The sequence below is a fragment of the Sitodiplosis mosellana genome, unplaced genomic scaffold (genome assembly GCF_009176505.1).
Source record: "Sitodiplosis mosellana isolate CC-2019 unplaced genomic scaffold, AAFC_SMos_1.0 Smas_scaffold_6191, whole genome shotgun sequence".
NCBI classification, from domain to species: Eukaryota; Metazoa; Arthropoda; class Insecta; order Diptera; family Cecidomyiidae; genus Sitodiplosis; species Sitodiplosis mosellana.
Window position 1 is genome coordinate 4,476,221 of NW_022601432.1, and position 21,132 is coordinate 4,497,352.

At 35.5% G+C, this 21,132-nt stretch overlaps 4 protein-coding genes across 9 annotated transcripts; 1 reads left to right on the top strand and 3 right to left on the bottom strand.

The window, feature by feature from the left end:
- Positions 1 to 1,251: 1,251 nt before the first annotated feature.
- LOC129576763 (cystinosin homolog) lies at positions 1,252 to 12,647 on the bottom strand. 6 transcript variants are annotated; one of them, XM_055462390.1, is made up of 11 exons: positions 12,264 to 12,647; positions 11,637 to 11,842; positions 4,152 to 4,230; positions 3,964 to 4,069; positions 3,648 to 3,830; positions 3,312 to 3,552; positions 3,089 to 3,208; positions 2,832 to 3,002; positions 2,584 to 2,701; positions 2,386 to 2,488; positions 1,252 to 1,475 (listed from the first exon to the last, which is right to left on the bottom strand). In XM_055462390.1, the coding sequence occupies exons 3-11, from the start codon at positions 4,216 to 4,218 to the stop codon at positions 1,394 to 1,396; spliced, it is 1,191 nt and encodes a 396-aa protein (XP_055318365.1). In that variant the 5' UTR covers positions 4,219 to 4,230; positions 11,637 to 11,842; positions 12,264 to 12,647; the 3' UTR covers positions 1,252 to 1,393. The 6 variants fall into 6 exon arrangements, with proteins under 6 accessions (XP_055318365.1, XP_055318363.1, XP_055318364.1 ...); XM_055462388.1 differs by having other exon boundaries at positions 12,163 to 12,615; XM_055462389.1 differs by having other exon boundaries at positions 12,148 to 12,615.
- LOC129576764 (pre-mRNA-splicing factor 18) lies at positions 8,961 to 18,069 on the top strand. The gene is made up of 4 exons (XM_055462393.1): positions 8,961 to 8,971; positions 16,628 to 16,763; positions 16,846 to 16,966; positions 17,109 to 18,069. The coding sequence occupies exons 2-4, from the start codon at positions 16,701 to 16,703 to the stop codon at positions 17,945 to 17,947; spliced, it is 1,023 nt and encodes a 340-aa protein (XP_055318368.1). The 5' UTR covers positions 8,961 to 8,971; positions 16,628 to 16,700; the 3' UTR covers positions 17,948 to 18,069.
- On the bottom strand, positions 12,843 to 14,521 carry LOC129576768 (pyrroline-5-carboxylate reductase 3-like). The gene is made up of 3 exons (XM_055462396.1): positions 13,515 to 14,521; positions 13,270 to 13,419; positions 12,843 to 13,159 (listed from the first exon to the last, which is right to left on the bottom strand). Exons 1-3 carry the CDS (start codon positions 13,719 to 13,721, stop codon positions 13,028 to 13,030), a joined length of 489 nt encoding a protein of 162 aa, XP_055318371.1. The 5' UTR covers positions 13,722 to 14,521; the 3' UTR covers positions 12,843 to 13,027.
- LOC129576765 (pyrroline-5-carboxylate reductase 3) lies at positions 17,980 to 21,117 on the bottom strand. Its single transcript, XM_055462394.1, has 6 exons — positions 20,965 to 21,117; positions 19,353 to 19,465; positions 19,003 to 19,262; positions 18,614 to 18,832; positions 18,375 to 18,524; positions 17,980 to 18,213 (listed from the first exon to the last, which is right to left on the bottom strand). The coding sequence occupies exons 2-6, from the start codon at positions 19,432 to 19,434 to the stop codon at positions 18,082 to 18,084; spliced, it is 843 nt and encodes a 280-aa protein (XP_055318369.1). The 5' UTR covers positions 19,435 to 19,465; positions 20,965 to 21,117; the 3' UTR covers positions 17,980 to 18,081.
- Between the last annotated feature and the right edge of the window lie 15 nt (positions 21,118 to 21,132).

A 21,132-nucleotide genomic window follows, 5' to 3' on the forward strand; every position in this document is an offset into this window, starting at 1 on the left:
GCATTTTTTTTCTCGTGTTATTGCATCGAAATAATCGTTCTCGTCATATATCTGCCATGGGATTGTGCTTCACGTCTAATAAATCAAAATAATGCGGATCTTATCGAATGATTAATTTGGAGAAATGAAAACGAAATTCGCAGAAAATGCGCGAAAAAATAATGACTTTTTAGGTTTATCTCTTTCTCTCTTTCGCTTCAAAGTTTTTGAAGGGGAAATATCAACTGTAATCAGTTTGTCATCTACCGGATTATTCAAATCTGTGTTACATCTTAGCGTAAAACATTTCACATCAAGGCCATTTGATACTTATCCAGCTTTTTTTCGCTGTCACTGTCCTTTTTACAATACATAGTTTTTCCGCGCCAAACCTATAATTATTTTATAGTTTTCCTCACTTATTTCCTTGGTTTTTTTTTTCATACATTCTTTAATCATTCCAAAGTGTGTAATCTTACGTAAAAAGTATGTTTAATTGAAACATTTACTATTAATTCTTATCGAAATTATCAAAAACAAAGACGGTTTAGATGGAAATTGAAAAAAATTACACTTAGATGGACCATGATACAATGCTCTTGAAGAATATTGATGATCATGATCGATTCTGAAAATTATTTCGCCCCTTTAATCTATGAAGTATGGCATAAAAGCCCAATATTAAGTTCATTCTCACAGTTATGACCTTGTGAAATTTTGGATTCATCAACGAGTTCTTATATATATTTAGTCACTCTTGAGCAAATGTGCTAACGGTCGGTGATTTGTCGAAATTGCAGTTCGTAATGAGAGAGCTACAATGCTTCAAGCGATATGCTTTACAAAACAAAACTCAAACTAAAACGATATGCTTTATTGTGTCGATAGTCAATATCCCGACCATTCATTCAAAGCTGCGTAGAGGGCGACACAGGTCGATGGTATAACTGAAAGCTAAAGCATGTACACATGTACACTGTTAAAATCGTTGCTATAAAACCGTATTCCAGTTGGAATGGCACTTTTTTCAAATGTTCCAATTAGATCGTTACCTATACTTATGGTTGGAGAAGCATTTTCTCTTTTTGATTGACATCAAATGCCTTAATTTTATTCATTTATGCCTTACCACTTACCATTGCTCAAATCAATTTGGTTAAAACAATAAAAAAACATGTTTCATTCTGAAAAATTGCTGAAATTAAAGATCTAATATTTTCGTTGTTGATCAACTACAACTAGCCAGAAGAAGAAAAATGGAGAAGACCACTGTTTTTCAAATAATACTTCATCGACTTTATTTGACGAGAAAACGTGTGTTTTTACAAAAAAAAAACAAAAGCTCAAACGTAAAAAAGTTGTTGGTAACTCCAGCAAAAGTTTGCATCGAATCTACAGAATACAGCCCGCCTGTTTAGCTAATCACTTCATTTTCCTCGAGAATTTCCGCCGATTCATTGTTGTCGCCACTGATTTCGACGTATGGCTCCAGGTTCCTTGGAAAAAGAGGTAAAAAAAGAGAAAAAGAGAAAAAAAAATTTAATTTTGTTTGATAAAACAGCATCTTGATTCAACTGAAGTGAGTGTCATAAACATATTGTTTTAATCATCATGTGCAGCTGTGAATGGCGCTATTGAAAACTTGTTGTAAACACGATAAACCGCCTTAGATTTGTATGCAAATTATGGATTGATCGACCTAGTTTAATTTTCATTTGAATGCAAGAGGCAATATTCATGTGCCAACAGAATTGAGATTGAGAGATGACGATTTTTTTTTTCTGTTCATGCTTTTGGTGCAACTCGAATTGTTTTTCACTAACCGAATTGATGTGTGGTAAGTGAATTTGGTAGCTTGAGTGATACTATGCATTGAATGCAGGTCACAAGAATTGGACTTTGCAATGGGCCTAAGAGAAAAACGTGAAGATCTTAAAGAGAGAAGTCAAGCTTATTCGCATTGAACAGATTTTTGCCATGTAAATCAGTCAGCCAATAGAAGCCGTCACGCTTCTCATGAGAATTGTCATCAAAGGAAAAAACTCCATCCATACAAGCTACGAGATACTTTATTCGAAACAATTTTCATTATTGTCATCATTTTCATGATCATCCTATCGATTGTCCTTATCTAAATAGAATCGTTTTATTGGAATTATGCAATACGAATAGAACTATTTGCAAAACTTAATTTTATAATAACTAAAAACTAGTTTAAATTCTTAATCAAATGACTTTGAGACATTTCCATCAGACGTGTCCACTTAATTTGTCTTTCGGTTCTCTAAAAAAAAATTTATTGTCCGGTGCAAATAACAAAAACAAAATTGTGAATATGAAGAAAAATGGCTAGAGAGAGAGAGAGAGAGAAGAATATTTGGTGTTGCAAATAATTGGTATACAAACCTATAGAAAACATAATGTTGTAGCAAGAATAATATATCGAACATCACAGAAAATAGGCCAAGACCGAATTTGGTTGGATCTCCGAAAATCGATGCCCAGTCATCTAAAATAATAAGTGAAATGACAAATGAGCCGCGGAATTTCCGGATTTTTTAGACTTTTATCTGGACAAAGATTAAGAGGAGGATAGTCATTTACCATAATTGTACGCATTTAAAATCATTTGCATCATACTCAACATGCCACCCGTGAAATCGAGTAGAACATTTCCAATACTCCAACCGATTGTACTTTTTCTTTGGTAGTTCATGTACGCCTAGAATGTAAACGATAAATTGAAATATAAATAAGTGGAATATTGAAAATGGAATATAGAAATCTGACCGAAGAAAACAATCAAAGATGAATCAGAAAAGTAAATGCACATTTCAAGGCATTCATTTTACCTGTGGTACATATTTGATAAGTGTTATCGACAACTTGATATAACTGCATATGTATAAAAAGTCCAACCAATGAATGACTTCGAAGATGGCCAGACCGACTGAGATTATTCCACATGCTGTAAACAATGCTAACAGTGATCGGCCAACGGTTGAAACGCGTTGATCAGCTCTCTGTAATATGATCAGGTGTTAATAACAACTAGATTAGTTGGTGATTTCTCTCAAGTAAACAAAGTCATTGTAATAACGGTACTAACTTCATATACAAAGCACTGGGCGATTGTGATGAGCGTAGCGAATGTCGCATGACAAGCGAAAAAGATATCATTCAATTGAACTGGATTTAAACCACGCGGAATTCGTCGAGCGTATTCTTTCTGCGAACACATTTTTTTTTTTTTGAGATAAAGAAAAAGTATTCATTAACATGCTATCTATAATTGGAATAAGAATGAAAAAAAGTATTGTCGTGTCCAATACCTGAACCTCTGGAATGGAATACAACCCAATGTTGAATACACCGTACAACATGAAACCGACGATGTTGAGCGATAGAAAGTCAAAATTCAAACCGACTACACTCTTTCGTTTGTAGTTGATTATGATTTGTGGATAGAATGATACGGACCATGCAACAAAGTAGAGCCATCCAATCACCGATGAAATGGTAATTAATTCGGATGAAAGTGCGACAACAACACGAACAAAAAGGTTGCTTGTGCTAAAAATGAGAAAAAAAAAACAAACACTCAATCGATTTGATTCAATTCGAACGTGAACATTGTTCACTTAAAATAAATCATTTTCTTTTCATACTCGATAGCATCTTCTGGTGTGGCTGATGCGGTGATTTCAACGTGCCCGGGTGATCGGCCGATGATCGTGACATTCACCAAACCGACCGATGTTGGAGTAAACTCGAAGATACCGGGTTGCAAATCAACCAATCCCTTGTTATTCACTTGAAGTGTCACATTAATTTGTTTATCAACAAATCCACTGTAAGTAGAAAAATAAGAACCAGCCGTAAACGAAACCATCTACATGTATTAGAGTGAATTTTCTAGAATTCTAATTTTTGTTTTGTAATTTTTGAGCGACGATGAATATATTTGATACTGCTGCTACTCACTTTAATTCGATGGTAAAGTGTTGGGTGTCGGGGACGATAACAACGGCATCATGTGTTGATATCGAAAGTGTGGCATTCTTTTGTTGGCATTCAACTAGACGATGTGCTGAAAATTGGAATTGATTTTGTGATTTGATCCGATTTCAAAAGGGAAAAATATCGCAAGTTTTCTCTTTTTTTTCACTTACGTGACGACGACAACAATGCAATGATGGTCAGGAGAATGGCAACGGTTTTGCAATGTAGTTGGTCCATTGCCTTGGAATTCTAGAAAAAAAACGAATTCGAATTCAATCCTATGGAAAATTCTGTTGTTTAAAAACAAACGATAGACACTGGTCAATTGAAACGGATTGCGGAATTCGTCTGTTGTTCAAAACAGATTTGTTTCAAATGATACAACTCAAAACAACATGCTCGCTATATGAGAAAAGAGATGTGGCGAGCGCGAAAAAAACGAAACAAGAAATTGTCGTTATTTATTCGGACGTGTTTTTTTTTCTCAAAACGCTTTCGTCTCGTGAAATCCAATAATTAAGAATTTTTTATGAAGCAATAAATTTTGCAGGCTCATTTCACAATACTTATTTCCATTTTTTTTAAATTTTGATGCTCTTCTTTCAGCTGATGCTCATCCAAATTACGTTACTTTGTTGTATGAAACGATTTTACTATTTTGTTTTCGTTTTGTTTTGGTTTGCTTTCGAGGACATTCGGCGATGTTCAAACTTAACATTTAAAATAACGTTCACTTTTAATATATGTGTCTTTAGTGCTTTTGCATCTATTCCATGTGATATCCGGCATTTCTTTCTTCCGGAATTTAATTTTTGGTCAATCAAAACTGAGTCAATTTACTATAATAAAATATAAAACGAATTGTATCAATGAACCGAACACGGTTGAACTCGATCAGCGTGTGAATAATTTTCAACATTTCTGAAAATAGATTGATTTGCGTAGAATATGTTGAGTCATTGCGAATGTTATTCTCGCACATACACGACTACATAGGGGGAAAAAAAGATAGAAAGTCAGAAAGAGATAAAACAAGAGAGACCATCATTCAGAAGAGAGAGAGAGAGGGAGCGATAGCTAGAATAGATCACAAATCAAGTGCTAGCGTGGAGAGGCAAAGGCCATTCATTGAGGCCCGAATAAATTTTGTTTATCAGTCGCTGTGGACGATGCAACATTGCAGCATTTTATCTGGGGAACGAATGAAACAGAGACGGGATCGTCAATCCAAAAATAGCGACATTATTTCGCGATATGTTCTGTTTGCTTATTCTTTTGTTACGGCGAAAAAAGAGAGAGAGAGAGAGAGAGAGAGAGAAAAAAAAGCGTTGCGTCAATATTGTGCTACATTTCAAAAATTGAAATCGTTCATTGGCTTGCATTTGAACCCGTGCTCTAGCTCCTAATGAATATGCACTGTGTATAATTGACAAACAAAATGTACAACAATAAAAAAAAACACGCCATAATTAGCCGATTTTATTTGCTTCGCATGGAAACGTCGTAATGTGACGAACAATCGTGTCTGATCGATTTTGTCATCGTGAAGACACAATAAACACAGTTGGTCTGCTTAGTTTCACTTTGCACATACAATAACAACAATAACAGCCGTAACGAAAGCAAAATATCTGCTTTCGCATTTGTTCACTTATCTCAACTTCTGTTACTCTTCCGTGTGTGTACTGGCAGGCATATCCCACATACAGCATAAACAACACATTCCATTTGTTTTTCAGCTGTGGAATATGTTCTAGATTCTAGGCGTGTGTGTGTGTGTGTGTGTGCGGGCAATGCGACTTGGAATTTAGCACCTTTAGAAATTTGAGGACGCCTGGTAAGCGTCAAAACGAGAATCGGCTATGGTTTGGCATTTACTAATTACCAGTGTGACCGGAAAGTACCATTTCACTCAGGCACCTCACACACACACACACACACACACACACACACACACACACACACACATCATTCATGCAAAGCAATGATCAAATTTCATGCACCGTCAAGACCGGCTTTCATATTCAAATGCCGTACTTAGCACTCAATGAAATCGAAACAAAACAAATAGTCGCCGCTTCTTTTCTGTTCGATGAATGCGTACGGCTTCGATTAATCTTTTTCTTGGCTTGTCATTTCAAACAAACACGATCAATGTGAACGCCTAATTAATGATGAGTTTGAAATTTTTTGCTGGTTTCGAATTGAAACCATTAAGAATCATCGAGAAAAAAAAACAGTGCAAAATGAGCCTCTTCTCCGAATAAAATTTCATGAATTTTGCGAATTTTTCCTCGAATGAAATCTAATATGTTATTAAAGCCAATGATTTGTTGCTCATATCTTTCAATTCACAAAATCTCAAAGTCAGCAACCACTGCCACTTGGAGAGCGGTTCTGGTTCTGGTTCGTTGCGAATCAATTGCCCACGGGCAATTTGATAAAGGAAGACACGAATGAAGAACGCATTTTATGATATTGTCTTTAATTGCGTAAATGCTCAATTTCAGGAGTTGTATTTGAACAAAACACGCACGCACGCAATGGACTATTGCTTTTGTTCACTACTCCGTTCTCTATTGAAATATTCACAAAATGTTACTATGCATCTAGTTAAGTTCGAATGCGGTTGACATATGCACCGTACATTCGATGCAGTTACATGCAATTTTCTAATAATAGTCTCGGCTATTAATGACATGTTTACCGGAAGGTATGCAAATGCTATATTATATTTTGAACAATTATTATTGATCAAAGTGTTGATTTGCCGTGTGATAGCGCGAGATATTGAGTATGGAAGACAATTTCTAGGTAAAAGTTATCAAACATCAACAACGTTCGAAAAAAAAATCGGTTAATTTGAACCTTTCGACCTGTGTCTCGGTCGATGTCACATCTCTGCATGTGACTCACTAATTACTACTAATTGCACTGATACGAGAGCTAAATCACAGGGGGAAATTCTTCTCTGACGTCATCATACCACTTTTTTTTATGTGCAAACCGTTTTCAGTCCGTTTCACTATGACCATGCACTTATTCCATTGTATGTAAATAAAAAATTCCGAATTACGTATCGAAAATTGTGATTCAGTTTTTTTGAAACTTGATTTTTTTGTGGAAAATAGCAAAAAAATTTATTGTGAGTTGTTTTCGCAAATTTTTGGCATTCAGAACTTTTAATTGATAAAAAAAGAACTTTTTTGCTTGATTAATCGCGTCGAAGTCGAAAATTTCAAATTATACGACGAATAATTTGTAGTACAAGTGATTTCATTCGTTTGTTTTTGTTTTTAGATTTCTTTTTTTGTTCTCATGTTTTTAATCACTGACGGAAGCGATATAGACGCATGTGTGGCCAGCAATAATAATAATATACGTCCAACAATAACAAATTGTCACATAACAAGTGACTGCTCTCACAGGAGGAGCAGAAATGAGTTTTCAATTTGTTTTTTTTTTTTCATTTCATTCTAACTAATTATACCATACTTATCATTCGAATTGAATGAAACGTTTTGAACTAAATGTAAAAAATGCGTTGATAACAATTCGTCGAATGTTTTGAAACACTAGGACGTGTTGCATAGTTTCCAATTCGTTCAATTTAATCAGTCAATACATTCCTCTCTAGATTTCAACCGAAAAAATTAGTATTGTACGTGTTGTATTGCTTCCAAAAATATAGAGTAAAATCTCAATCTAATTCTTCGATTCCCATGCAGACGATATGACTGTCTCTTCGGAATGCGTTTATCACATAAACTTGTTGCTCAATAGATGAAACGAACGAATGCAATCAAAAATAACCACGAACAAAATACTCGAATTCAATGATTCAAACTCTTGAGAGAAAAAAAATGCTATTCTAGTTATCAGTCAGTTGTTCATTTTTTCCCCTCCTATTGAATAATGTATATTATGCATCAGATAATCTACACGTGAATTAATCGCCTGATTTCGTATCGATGGCGCTAAAAAAAAGCACTCAATATCTTCCGTGCAATTAATTGGACGAGCCGTATAATTTGAATAAAAATTTGTTTTAAATCCACATTTTCAATAAACTTCACTGCTGATGGTGATTGTTCTAATTGGTTTGGCTTATCGATGCGTCATTTCAGAAGTGGTTTTTTGAAAGAAAAAAAAAAGAAAATAAAAACCGCATGGATGATTTTTCGAAAAATTCTGTTGACGTGCACTGTGTCGATATGGGTAAACACTTAATCACGCTGCGCAAAAGTGGATCATAAACGTTTGTCATGCATTATCAGGTTTTTAATCAGTAATTTTCGAAATGCCATTCAATCAAATTGCAAATACAAATATTTTATTTGTCATGATATCGATGTGTGTGCCTTTGTTCTTTCAATTTTTATTTTCCTTTTTGAAAAAATTTATGAACAGCAATAAAAAAAAATAGACAATGATAATTGCGAAAAACACTTGAAAACCGACCGAGTCATTATCATTTTTTTTCTATGGGTTTTTTGTTTTGTTCAATTTCAGTTATCAGGCGCGTATTTTCCTTTTCCTGCTGCTTCGCGTTTTTCAAAATTGAAGTTTGCACGCTCTTCTTTTTTCAAAAATCTAGAGCACATAGGAATCAACGACAACGATTGTAGTGTCGAACGTCGGTGTACCTTTTTTTTCTCCCTATATTCATATCGGACGATAAATGTTATCATTTTCTCAACAAATCGGGACGCACACGGAAAGAGAAAGAGAGAATAAAATTGTTGAAAATGTAACAATTGGAATGTATTTTATGACCGTTTTGGCATGAACTGTACGTGATTTGTGTGGACTTTTTCTTCATTCATTGCACCAATGAATCGATGGTAGCTTTATTACTATAACACACGTATTTAGACATCAAATAGGCAAATATATGCTGAAATTCCATACGAACTTCGTATTACGAAGATTCCTTTGACTGCACCATAAAGAATTATTGACAACAATTTCAAATGATTTATTGTTGCACTAAATGTTTATGATGAAATCGAAATGATTGCTGTGAAACAATGTATTTAGAGATTTAGAATGCGTTTGAATGTCATTACACCACCTTGTGTTGATTTAAACAAATCCATTGACAATGCGGTAAATCGACGGGATCGATGTTGACTGAGAGATTGCGAGCAATGCCGTGATACACACAGAGAGAGAGAGAGAAAGAGGGAGAGGCTCTGAACTTTAGTAACTAGAATGAGTTCTGTCTGTTCGAGGTGTGTGTCGTGTTGTGCACTTGATGTGGTTTTGAACTTTTGGAGGTAAACCACCGTTTTCGTTCGATTGCAAAATGAAACACATTGCGTTGACTATGTGAATTGAGTGTATATAAATCAAATCAAGCTGAACGTAATTTCAATAGCGCAACACTCAGATCTGCGGAATTTCACCCATGAAGCCTTTTCATCCTTTTGAATAGCGAAGGTGACACACTCACACACTGTTTACTTTATTCCGAGTTTGTTCTGGCGTTCACGTGAATACAAATGAAGCGATAAATTTATCCAAATTCAGAATAAAGGTGAATAAACAAACCGCAAAATAACGTCGGGAAATATGATAACAAAACTGGTCGAATGTCGATGTAATTTTTTTTTCTCATATTTATTCATTCGTCTAAAGCGATAATTGCCGAAATCGCTGATGATATCCACTAATTAGACACCAAAACAAAGTTTGTTTGTTTGTTTGACTAACCGCCTCTGATTTTATTTTTGGGCTCGAATCACAAATTAATACACGAATTACGATTTGGTTTTTTGTTAAATATGCAAACGATCAATGGAGATGATTCACGCTGTGTCTTGTAAAATAAAATTCGTTTAGCCTTATAGAATTTAATTCATCGGGTTTTTTGAAAATTGTTTTTTTAATTGATCGAAGAATGATCGTTTTTCGAAAGAAAAAATGCTATTTTTTTTCTCTTAAAAGAAAAAATTCTTTTAATTGAAAAACACAAGAAATTTTATCCAGCTTGTACATCAATTACTTGAGAATGTTGCAAAATTGTTACAAAAAAAAAAACGTTAAAAAAAGAATTTTTTCTTTCAAAAAATGTACATAATTTTCACCTAATATAGATGATAGAAGATTGGGCCGTTGCGCGATTACAATAGCTAAAAGGCGTATTTGTTGCTGGTTTGATGTTCGGATGGCTGTATTGTAAATTCGAGCCGCTTCAGCTGGAGTTACTTGTACTGTGGCTGAATGATAGTGTCAGACTGAGTGAGTTCGAGAAACCGAGACCGGACGATACACCATAAGCAAAATCGAGTTAACAGTACGGTTGGCTTTTGGTGTGCGTAAACGCAACAAACAGAGAGGCAACAACACACGATGGCTTGAATCGGTTATTTGTGTGGTTTTTTTTCATTCAATTCTTCTGTGCTTTAGCAATGCGACAGGAATGCCTCGATAATCGCGCGCGCGATATATACCCGATTCCGTTCGAATGTGAAATACAGAAAGCTCAGACTCTGTTTTTTTTCATTTAAGTGTTCTTGGCTTGAGTCGTGTGAGAGTATGTCTATATGTCGTCGCCGTCAATTATCAAGAGCTTAATGTGGGAAAGAGAAGAGGGAGAAGAAGAAGTAGAGAAAAAAATGTGTAGCAATATTTATTTTTGGTGAACTTGGTTGGAAATGGTCGTTGTATTTGTACGGCGTGCTTATTACAATAGCTTTTACTCGCGAGAAAGCGGCCCACATGACACTGATGCACACAGAAACGGAAGCGTTTTTTTTTATCTGGTGCATTGCATCAAATTATGGCCTTTGATCAGCAGCACCATGAAAGCATTATCATATCACTTTGGAACAACAAAGCAAAATTGCCGCTCCATCTCTCGCAAATGAAATCGAACCATGATTAAAGAAATGCAAATCAACATGTGGTGCTTTTGCTGTTGCTGCTGCTGCTGTTGTTTTTTCTTCTGTTTTCGGGCGACGCACCTGCTTAGTTATGAAAATCGATTGAATATGTATTTACGGCAGCAATTCAATTAGCACACATTGGTTTGTGTCCATTCAGTGTGCACTGGGTTTTTATCATTCAACCCATTTAATTCATGGACTTTTGTAAACCAATTTTACTTTTTTTCGGCAAACCATTTTTTAATCGGCTTCAAATCAAAAACAAATTAGTACCAGCATGACACAATTGAGAACGCAAAACAAAAAACAATCGATTTATTAACTTTTGATTTACGATCGAAATCAAGTAAAAACAATATTTTTTTTGAATGAAATGAATTGCGGTATTAAATTGGTGAAACGTTGAAATTTTTTATGTGAAATGAGGGATTTTCGGAACGGCAATCGGTGGTTTGGCAAACAAAAAAATTGGCAGAAAAAAATGGTCCGAAAAAAAGGCTCAGAAGAAATGGTCCGAAAACAGAAGATGGAAAAAAAAATTGCTGAAAAAATGCTGAAAAAGTTTGAAAAGTCGAACCGTTTGACAAATGGTATATATGCAGAATTGTCTACTTTCGATTTCTAATGCTAATTCGCCGGTGACGAAAAAAAAAACTATTTACTGATATAAAATTTAACATTATGTGCAAGTGTACCTATACATTATGTATCTATCTATATAGTTGTGTGCTAAATTTCTAAAAACACTCATCAATATAGCCTTACCCGACGAGTCCCAAGTCAATGCACGCCACTCGAATGGGTTGGATTTGATGTTTGATCGTTTGAATGTAAACAAATAGTGAATTTATATTTTATGCAGATTATACGCTATGTGTCACCCGACCAGATTCACTTATTATTATTTGTTGCAAACAATTATTTATATATTCACTGCACAAAATGTTTGCACATACTTGGATTACAGATTACTGAGAGAGAGAAAAAAACTTATAAATAAAACGGCATGAAATTAGAACGATGAATGAGTCAAGGAATACATGTTGTACAATAAATTCACTTAAATGCGGGTATCCAAAATGGAATATTAGCACACACACACACACACTCATACACATACACATGAAATCATCAAAATGTTTGCCATGTCCTGAATTTACTTGTAATTCATATTTAATTTGTTGGATTTTTTATTCATAGATTCGATTCAAGACGAAAATTTTGCATGTAATTGAATTAAATTTGATTTTCCAGTCATTGCTTTTCAAACACTGACATTTTCACTACTCACTGAATCATCACGTTTTTTTGTTGTTGTTCTCGGTCTCTATTCCAATTGAATACGATTATGATGTGAATATAAATATATTGACCGCACTTTAACTCATCTACCTTGCGCGGAACAGGTAAAATAAGTGGTCGTCGTCGCCGCCGCCTCAGCAACGTAAGCCGAATTACACACAAAAACAATACGGTTCGGCACGAAACTCGATTTTTTTTTATTATTTATAAATGATATTGACAATGGCAATGACATATACCATTGTCAATAGCACCTGAAATTCCATTTATTCACTTTAATTTCAGTTAAAATTTCAACACTTTTTGCGTCTCATCGGCGAAACGAGATTCTTTTCGTAATTCGGCTTGATGGGGCGTTTTATTTTTTGGCAAAATATGAAATTATTGTTTTGGTTGTGAGTAGTATCGCGATTTGTGTGACAATTTGCCGATGAACTATATGTTTATGTTGTTGGTAAACAAAAAGTCATTTAGGAGCTATCTGAACGGCGAGAGTTTAGATCAACGACAACTTCACACCAAATGGATTTTAAACGATTTGTTGACGTTTCTTATCGTTTCTCGGCTAATGCACTTTTGGTGCACTGTGAGTGGGACGTAAGGGAAAATGTGAAAAACTAAAACAAGAATTCTAAGAAAATTGGCACAATGACAAAAATTTTCGGAAAATTTATTTGCATGAAACATGAAATAGTTTTATTTACTATGGTTATTTTTATCACTTCAAACACTATGTGGCAGCTGTGAAATAATCATTCGAAATTCATAATGATAAATAAATGTTTCCATTATTCAAACGCTGAGTCAAACCAATAATCAACAACAAATGATTCACAAGTTTCATTGTTGGTGATTCATTTTCGCAATTTCCCGAGTTCTTCGTTCTTTTTAGTTGCAGTTTCGATGGCATTTATAAATCCATTGCGAATTCCGAATTTTTCCAACTCATGGATCCCGAATATTGTCGATTCGCCGGGTAAACACAGCTAGAACGAAATGAATTGGTTGTCAAAAGTATGAAGAAATTGAAATTATGTAGAAATTTGTTATCAAAATTTTGAAGAAATCATAGTTTTGAAGAAGAAAAAAAACCAACTTCATCGCGTAAAATAGCTGGATGTCTTCCAGTTTCGAGCACCATTTTAGCAGCACCAACTACGGTTTGAGAAGTCAATTTGAAAGCGTTTTGAGATGGAATACCCAATGTAATTAATCCATCTGCCATTGATTTTATAACCGTATACACCTATGAAAGAGGTTGATTTGAGTATTTTTGCAAGCAATTAATGATCGGTCAAATCTGAGGCGCAATCAATGGTCGATAACAACTGAGAGGCATACATAGGCTGATCCACAAGCTGTTAAAGCGGTAATCGCATCCATCATTTTCTCGGGCACCTGTTGAGAAATGCCCAGCGGTGTCAAAAGGGACTCAAGTTTTTCCAGATTTTTTGCGATTATGTATCGTCCTGGCGTATAAACCATACATCCCGCACCCACTTGCACCGATGTGTTTGGAATCATTCGAATTAGTTTTAGCGTTGTCATAAAACTGAAAGCCTGAAAAAAACCAAGTTTTATGATTGTAAGAATGTTTATTTGTTCAAAGTTCAAACTTGTCACTGTCTCAATTGAGTCTTTTTTTTATGGAAAAAATCGAAACTCTATTCATTTGCTCAATCAAATCCGAAGATGTAACTTACTAACTCCAATTGATCGAGTGTTACACCGGTTATAAGCGATACAAATAGTTTATCACTATCACATACGACGGGCTCAATATTTCCCTCAATCTGCTGTGCACATTTATACATCAGATGTGGTTTGATACAGATGAAAATTATATCACTTTTCGTTACGACCAGTCCATTTTTGTCGGTAGTTTGAGCGTCAATTTGACGCCATTTTTCTAAATTTTTTGAGCTCAGACTCGAACACGATACAAACACTTGACATGGCTTTATGAAACCTGGAATTTAGGAAATTTGAAGATGAAACAATCATCGAAGAGCGATTGAAAAATACCATTAGCTATTAAGCGGGAACCAATGGCAAAAGCAATGGTACCACCACCTATAAATCCAATTCGATCCTCTACTTTTGCCATTTCGAGACTTTTTCTATGGAATTTGAATTGAAAAATTGAAATGTCAATGAAGAGACTACTTAGTTTTGGTTTTAGTTTTTGTACAGGAAAATCGAAGGGTTTATGTGTCATGCGAGTCTCAAGAGTCAATACGAAAAATGTTAGCAACTGTGTGAGTCTTTCATATGAGTGTGTGAATCACTGTTTCTTAAACAGCAATTCGACTGACTCGTGTCGATTTGTAGATTTGTTACGAATACTCTTTACTTTCTGTGGTAGGACTCGCGAGTTAAGTTCGAAAGAAGAAAGAGATCATAGATGCTAATTAAAAAAAATGATATTGTTTGTTGGCTTATTTCATTTTTATTTGAAACAGAAAACTTTTTTCTTACATTAATGGGGTCAATATGACCGCGATTGGTAGGTCGTTGACAAAAATAGCTTGGTTAAAATACTTCTATCAATTGCCTAAGCCTAATACAATACAAGCTAGAGTTTCGAGATGCTAAAAAAATAAATATCAATTGTTGTATCATTGTACTATAGAATATAGTTTTTTGGAAGATGATGAGAGACTAGTTCGATTTTATCTTATTCACTTTTCCGCGTTTGTTTGTGCGTGGCCATGTGATATGCCAAACCCTTTTTTTGAAGAATTTTTTTTTTACAAATTTTACATTCAATCCGTTCTCTCGTTGACTTTTCGGCATGCGTTATCATGTGACGTTTCAAGCCAACTTTGTTGAGGAATTGTTTTTTGCAAATTGTACATTGAACCTTTTCTCGCATTGATTTTTTCGTGTGCGTATCCATGTGGTATGCCAAACCGTTTGTCTGAAGAAATTGTTTACTGCAAATTTTACATTCAAACTTTTCTCTCGTTGACTTTTCCTCGTGTGTAACCATGTGACTTTTCAACGAAATTTTATGAAGAAATTGTTTACTGCAAATATTACATTCGATTTTAGCCCTTTCTCTCTTATGGATTTTTTTATGACTGGGTAAATGGTGTCGTCGCATTTTTTCCGAGCGAATGTCACATTTGATAATTTCTTGTTCGTGTTGCAAGCGCTTCCGATAATCTTCAGGGATGGTATGTTTGGAGTGAAGGTGCTTTCGTGGCCTTAATTTATCCTTATTTGCAAATGGTTTTGCATCGGCGGCAGTATAGAATACATTATTTTTTCTATGGAATATCATATGCGCTCCCAAATTGGCTTTGAGTCGAAATGACTTGTGACAATAATCGCATTCAAATTGAGCAGTATGGACTTCTTTATGACTCGTCACACTGTTGGCTTTCAACTTGTTTGAACAATTTTCCGCAGCATTTCGTTCATATTCGTCTCTCGCCAGTTGTCTATCGCCGAACCGCTGCTTTTCGCCAAAAAACGAGTGAACAAACTCATCATCACCAGTCCAAACGTCACTGTGTTCGTTTGATTTTTTCGCAATAATGTACTTGTCAGCGTTCCCTTGTTGAATTCTATGCTTTTCCGTCCAATGATCACGAAACTCTTGAGACCAAGTGCCCGTGAAGTCACATTCCGTGCAATTGTACGTTGTGGTCTCTTTTTGGTGGAATTCTTCATAGTGTTTGATCAATTCGGTTGCATTATCGAATTCGACTACATTGTCACACAATTGACAAGCATTTGTAATTGTTGGTCGACGAAACGTCGATTTAACCAGTTCAATCCATTTGGACCGATAATTCTTCCGTAGAAATCCTTCATCCAAACTTATAGTAAACTGATGATGCGTATCAATGTCAATGTGTTCAATTTTTGGCTTGATTTCGACTTCGTTTTCGCCCCAAATCAATCGCACATTATCTGCTACGCTCATATGTTGATAATAGTTCACATCGTCTTCGATTTCATTTTCATCGCAGTTAATCACTTCATGGTTATTTAGGCTCGGATCTGATTTGTCTTCGATTCCAACATCATCGTTTATTTCACTTGCAACGTTTCGGTGTATCAATTCTTCGTACAGTCCCCAATCTGGTTCATCTTTGATTTTGAACATTTTTGCACGATCAACTTGTTTCGATGGAATATTTCTCGTTGAACGATTATTTTAAACTGATACTGCGATTGGAATAAAGCGAGTCTCATAAATATCTGACGGTAGAGTTGAAAATGACAATGTGACACTGGCGACGAAATAAAGCGGTTGTTTTACTTTTCTTCACTAATTTTTCCCACAGTCGATTGTCTTTGGTTTTGCACAAGTTTGAATATAGACGAGCGGCAGCATTTGAAGTTTGCATGAAGCGCCAACTTCATGTCAATGTGGTCAAACTGCGTTTTGACGTTTCTCTTCACTTCATTTCATGTGGACGATTTTGTATTAAAACTTTAAAACTTTGTAAATAAAGTTAAGACTAACAGCAGTTTTTTTTTTGTCTGGAATCTTACCATTAAAATACGATTAAAATGGATATTTTGAAAGCAGAAATCGAACGGAAGCGAAAACTTCTTGAGGAAAAAAACTTGGTGGTGAGTATCATTGTCAATGGAACAAAGTCAATTGGAAACGTTTTACTTGGTACTCAATTTATTCATTTATTTGATCCAATAGAGTGGCAACAAAAAATTCTTCAAACGCGGCGATTTACTTGCCCAAGAAAAAGAAACACATTCAGAAGCACACGGCAGACAAAAAGAGAGTACATCGACACCTGAAAAAAGTTCGGATTCACGTAAGTCAACTGGCATTGAATGCATTGTTTGAAACGCAGTTTCGATTCATGCTGTAGAGAAATTCACTTTGAATAGATTATTATCTGTGACTTTGAATGGCCACAAACCATCTGGTACTAACTTCCTTTCATTTATTCACAGAAATGAAATCAAATTTGAGTCCCGAACAGAAGGAGTTACCGCGAATCGAAGTGATTCGTCGGTTGCGTGACCGGAACGAGCCGATCCGTTTGTATGGCGAAAGTGATCGCGATGCATTCCAACGTTTGCGCCACATGGAAATTACACAGCCCGAAGTGCAGCATGGTTTTCGCAATGATTTCAAAGATGCGATGGACGAAGTGGATCAGCAATATTTGACGGAAATCCTTGCTTCATCCGAACAAAACCAACAGAAAATTGAGGAACAACAAGAGATTGACGCACTCGACGATTCAATTACTTACGATAAAATCCTAGAGATGGCCAAACGCTTGGGCAGAGGTAACAAAGACCATGATCATTTGGTGATTGCCACACTGTTGGAATTTCTACTCAAACTATGGAATGCACAAGTGAATTCACAAAAAGATCGTTCGACAAATGTAAAAATCGCCCGTGCTACTTACAATCAAACAAAAGTATACATGAAACCACTGCTGCGAAAGCTGAAAACACGACAAATCCCAGACGATATTCTGGACAGTTTGGTCGAAATCATAAAACATTTACTGTCCCGAAATTATATTAAGGCAAGTGATGCATATTTGCAAATGGCCATTGGAAATGCACCGTGGCCAATTGGTGTAACTATGGTTGGTATTCACGCACGTACGGGTCGTGAGAAAATTTTCTCCAAGAATGTGGCGCACGTCATGAATGATGAAACTCAACGGAAATATATTCAAGGACTCAAACGACTGATGACCAAATGCCAAGAATACTTTCCAACTGACCCATCACGCTGTGTAGAATATGTGAACAAAGACAAGAATCCATAACATCCGGCGAATGAAACACAACCCACCAACGATTTCATTTGATATTTTCATTATTTTAAACATTTCTTTTTTTATTTAGAATATTTTCATTGTCAACAATAAAAGTAGCGAGTCGGAACAGATTACAGTGGCTTTTATTTTTTACATTGTCCCAATTCGTTATTTCGTTCAGCTGCAGCGCCGACAGCATTGATGAATGCATTACGAATACCTACTTTTTCGAGCTCATGCACACCAACGATGGTTGATCCACCAGGGGAACAAACCTGATGAGATGAAAAAGAAATTTTGGTTATTTTAAGCAAATTTGAGTGTGTTTGAATTTTGAACTTTGAAGTCTGCGTTAAATTTCTCTTATGGATTTTTATTTTATGAGCTACATTGATGCTGTTAGTTTAGTGCTCTTCAGATGCCCATTTTTACTCACTTCATCTCGTAAGACGGCCGGATGTTTTTCTGTTTGTAGAACAGTTTTGGCCGCACCGAGCACTGTTTGAGCTGCAAACTGCAGTGCCATTTGACGTGGAACACCTTGTTTAACAGCACCGTCAGCTAACGCTTCAATCACTGTGAATACCTGTAACAGTCGTTAATCCCATTATTATGATTCACAATTGACGATTTGTTTACATTGTCATTTCAATGTAAAATTATAGAACAACATACATAGGCCGGTCCACATCCAGATAATCCTGCAACGGAGTTGATCATTTTTTCAGGTACTTGTTGTGCGATACCCAGAGAGTTAAGAATCAAGTGGATTTTTTCCACATCTTGTGTGGTAACATAGCGACCGGGTGTGTAAACAGTACATCCTTCACCGACTTGCATCGGTGTATTCGGCATCGTTCGTATAACCTTCAAATTGTTCATAAAGCTGAATGCCTATTTGACGCAATAAATAAAAAAAATTATAGAAATTATCATAGAGTTGACTCGTATTGTTGAAGAGAGACTTTGAGAGACTTAAATAGAAAACTACTCGAAAGTTTAAAAAAGAAGGAAAAAAAGGCTTAAGACATTTCATTCTCTCCCTTCGAATACCAAAAACCTACCAATTCCAATTGATCCAGTGTAACACCGGCTAAAACCGATACAAACAATTTGTCCTTATCAAAAACCATGCGTTCGATGCTGCCTTCGACTTGCTGGGCACAAGTATGCAGTAAATGCGGTTTGACACAAATGAAAATGATGTCACATTTCGTCACCACAACGCCGTTGTCTTCGGTTACATTAGCTCCCAGCACACGCCATTTCTCCAAATTCACCAGATTCGGGCCCGAAACGACAACTTGCGTTGGCTTTATGATTCCTGAAAATACGAGAGCAATAAATTGGTTCAAAAAATGGGGATTAAATGCGTGCGGATCAACAAGTGAGAGATCAAAGCAATTGCAAATACCTCGATTTATTAAACCGTAACCAATAGCGAAAGCCATGTTACCACCACCCAAAAACCCAATCCGCTCATCTAATTTTGCCATACTTTTAGCGCCACACGAAATCTAGATCAAACTGGAAGTACCATATGATTTCACACACAAAAACTGTAACATTTGGATGAATGAAATTAAAAGTTCTACTTGGTTCTTTTTTTCAAATATTAAAGTCCAGTGATGATTCACTCTAACCACATGTGCTCCAATTCTAGGATGAACTTCTCAAAACCACTGCACAATTTGCAAACGCTTTACCATTGGGACATCATCAAAAATTTACAGTAAATGTGAATAAGGTTTTTGGACAATGCTATGGGGAAATGGTGCTTTGGAGCAAGGGAACATTGGGGACAAAACAAATGGGCAACTAAATATGAATGACAACAAACAAATCGCTAACTTTGATCGTTATGCAGCAAAATACAAGTCAGAGGTCAATTTGTCATTTTTTTAAGGCTTTCCGTTCAGTTGTTTTCGTTAAACACTTGTTCATTATTTCAGACTTTTGTTCAACATTCCGTCAAGTGTTAACATGTTCACCGTCACAATTTCGTTTAAATTGTCTCTTTCGTTTGCACTTTGTCATTTGTTTACGAATAAATGCACATATCAATGTGCATGATATGAAAAAGCATCAGGTTTTATAAACTGGATTACGCTTAGTTTTGGAATAATGGGAAAGCAAATGTGAGTCTTAGTTTTGGATTAACTCAATATTTTCCCACAACACACGTGATGTTTGATCAAAAGCAAAACGATAATAACAGTTTTGCTGTGCACACATGCCGATTTATAAGCAACACGTTGCATAGCGACGTTTATCACACCTCATTTATAATCGCAACATTTTTAAACGTACCGTTATTTATGAGTGATAAGCCATTTGGATCTATTTGATTGATAAATTGTTGAAATAGTTGCAGTTTTTTATGATCATCTGTATTTCAAGAAGTAAAGCACATGAAGTTTGTGCGAGAGAGAAAGAAGTGAGCTCAAAAGTATTTTGGGAAAGTTTAATGGAGGTGGAATTTTCGGAATCTTCAGCTATTGTCTCATGTTTATTGATTGAATATCGGAAACGTTGAAACAATAAGAAGAAGAATGAAAAAAAAACACGAAACTTAGAGAAAACAAACGGTACATTCGGGTCGAGACCAATGTTAACAATCCGAATTATTTTTTCTATGCAGGCTTCGAAATCTTCGAAGCGAAATCTTCGCCGAAATAAAATCGATCCACAATTAAGATTAAGAAAATAAAAGATGAAAAGTATCGTAAATCACACAAGGATTTTGAATGAAACGAAGATGATATTGGTTCGAGCATAGCTGTTACATGAATAAGTGGGTTATAAAGTCTCATTGGCAATTAGAACACAAATTGACCGTATCGATGAATGATGAAGGGAAAAAAACATGAAATAAAACTACAGTGAATACACGACCGCTCACACGATATATGTTTATGTAATTATTGTTTCCACACACACACACACACACACACACACACACACACAAATCGATAAATTTTAAACGGCAATCAAGAAAAATGAAAAATTCAAAGTAAATAATTTACTGAATAAATGTGGTTGTATTTTTCTCAGTTGATGTTTGCTCAATTTTACAGATGCGAAACGTAGTTGGGTTTTATTTTCCTACTGTGACACAGCCGCTTCTTCTCACTACTCGCACTGAAATATAAATATATGTATCGGATAGACTGTTTTGTCGATCAACGCAATTG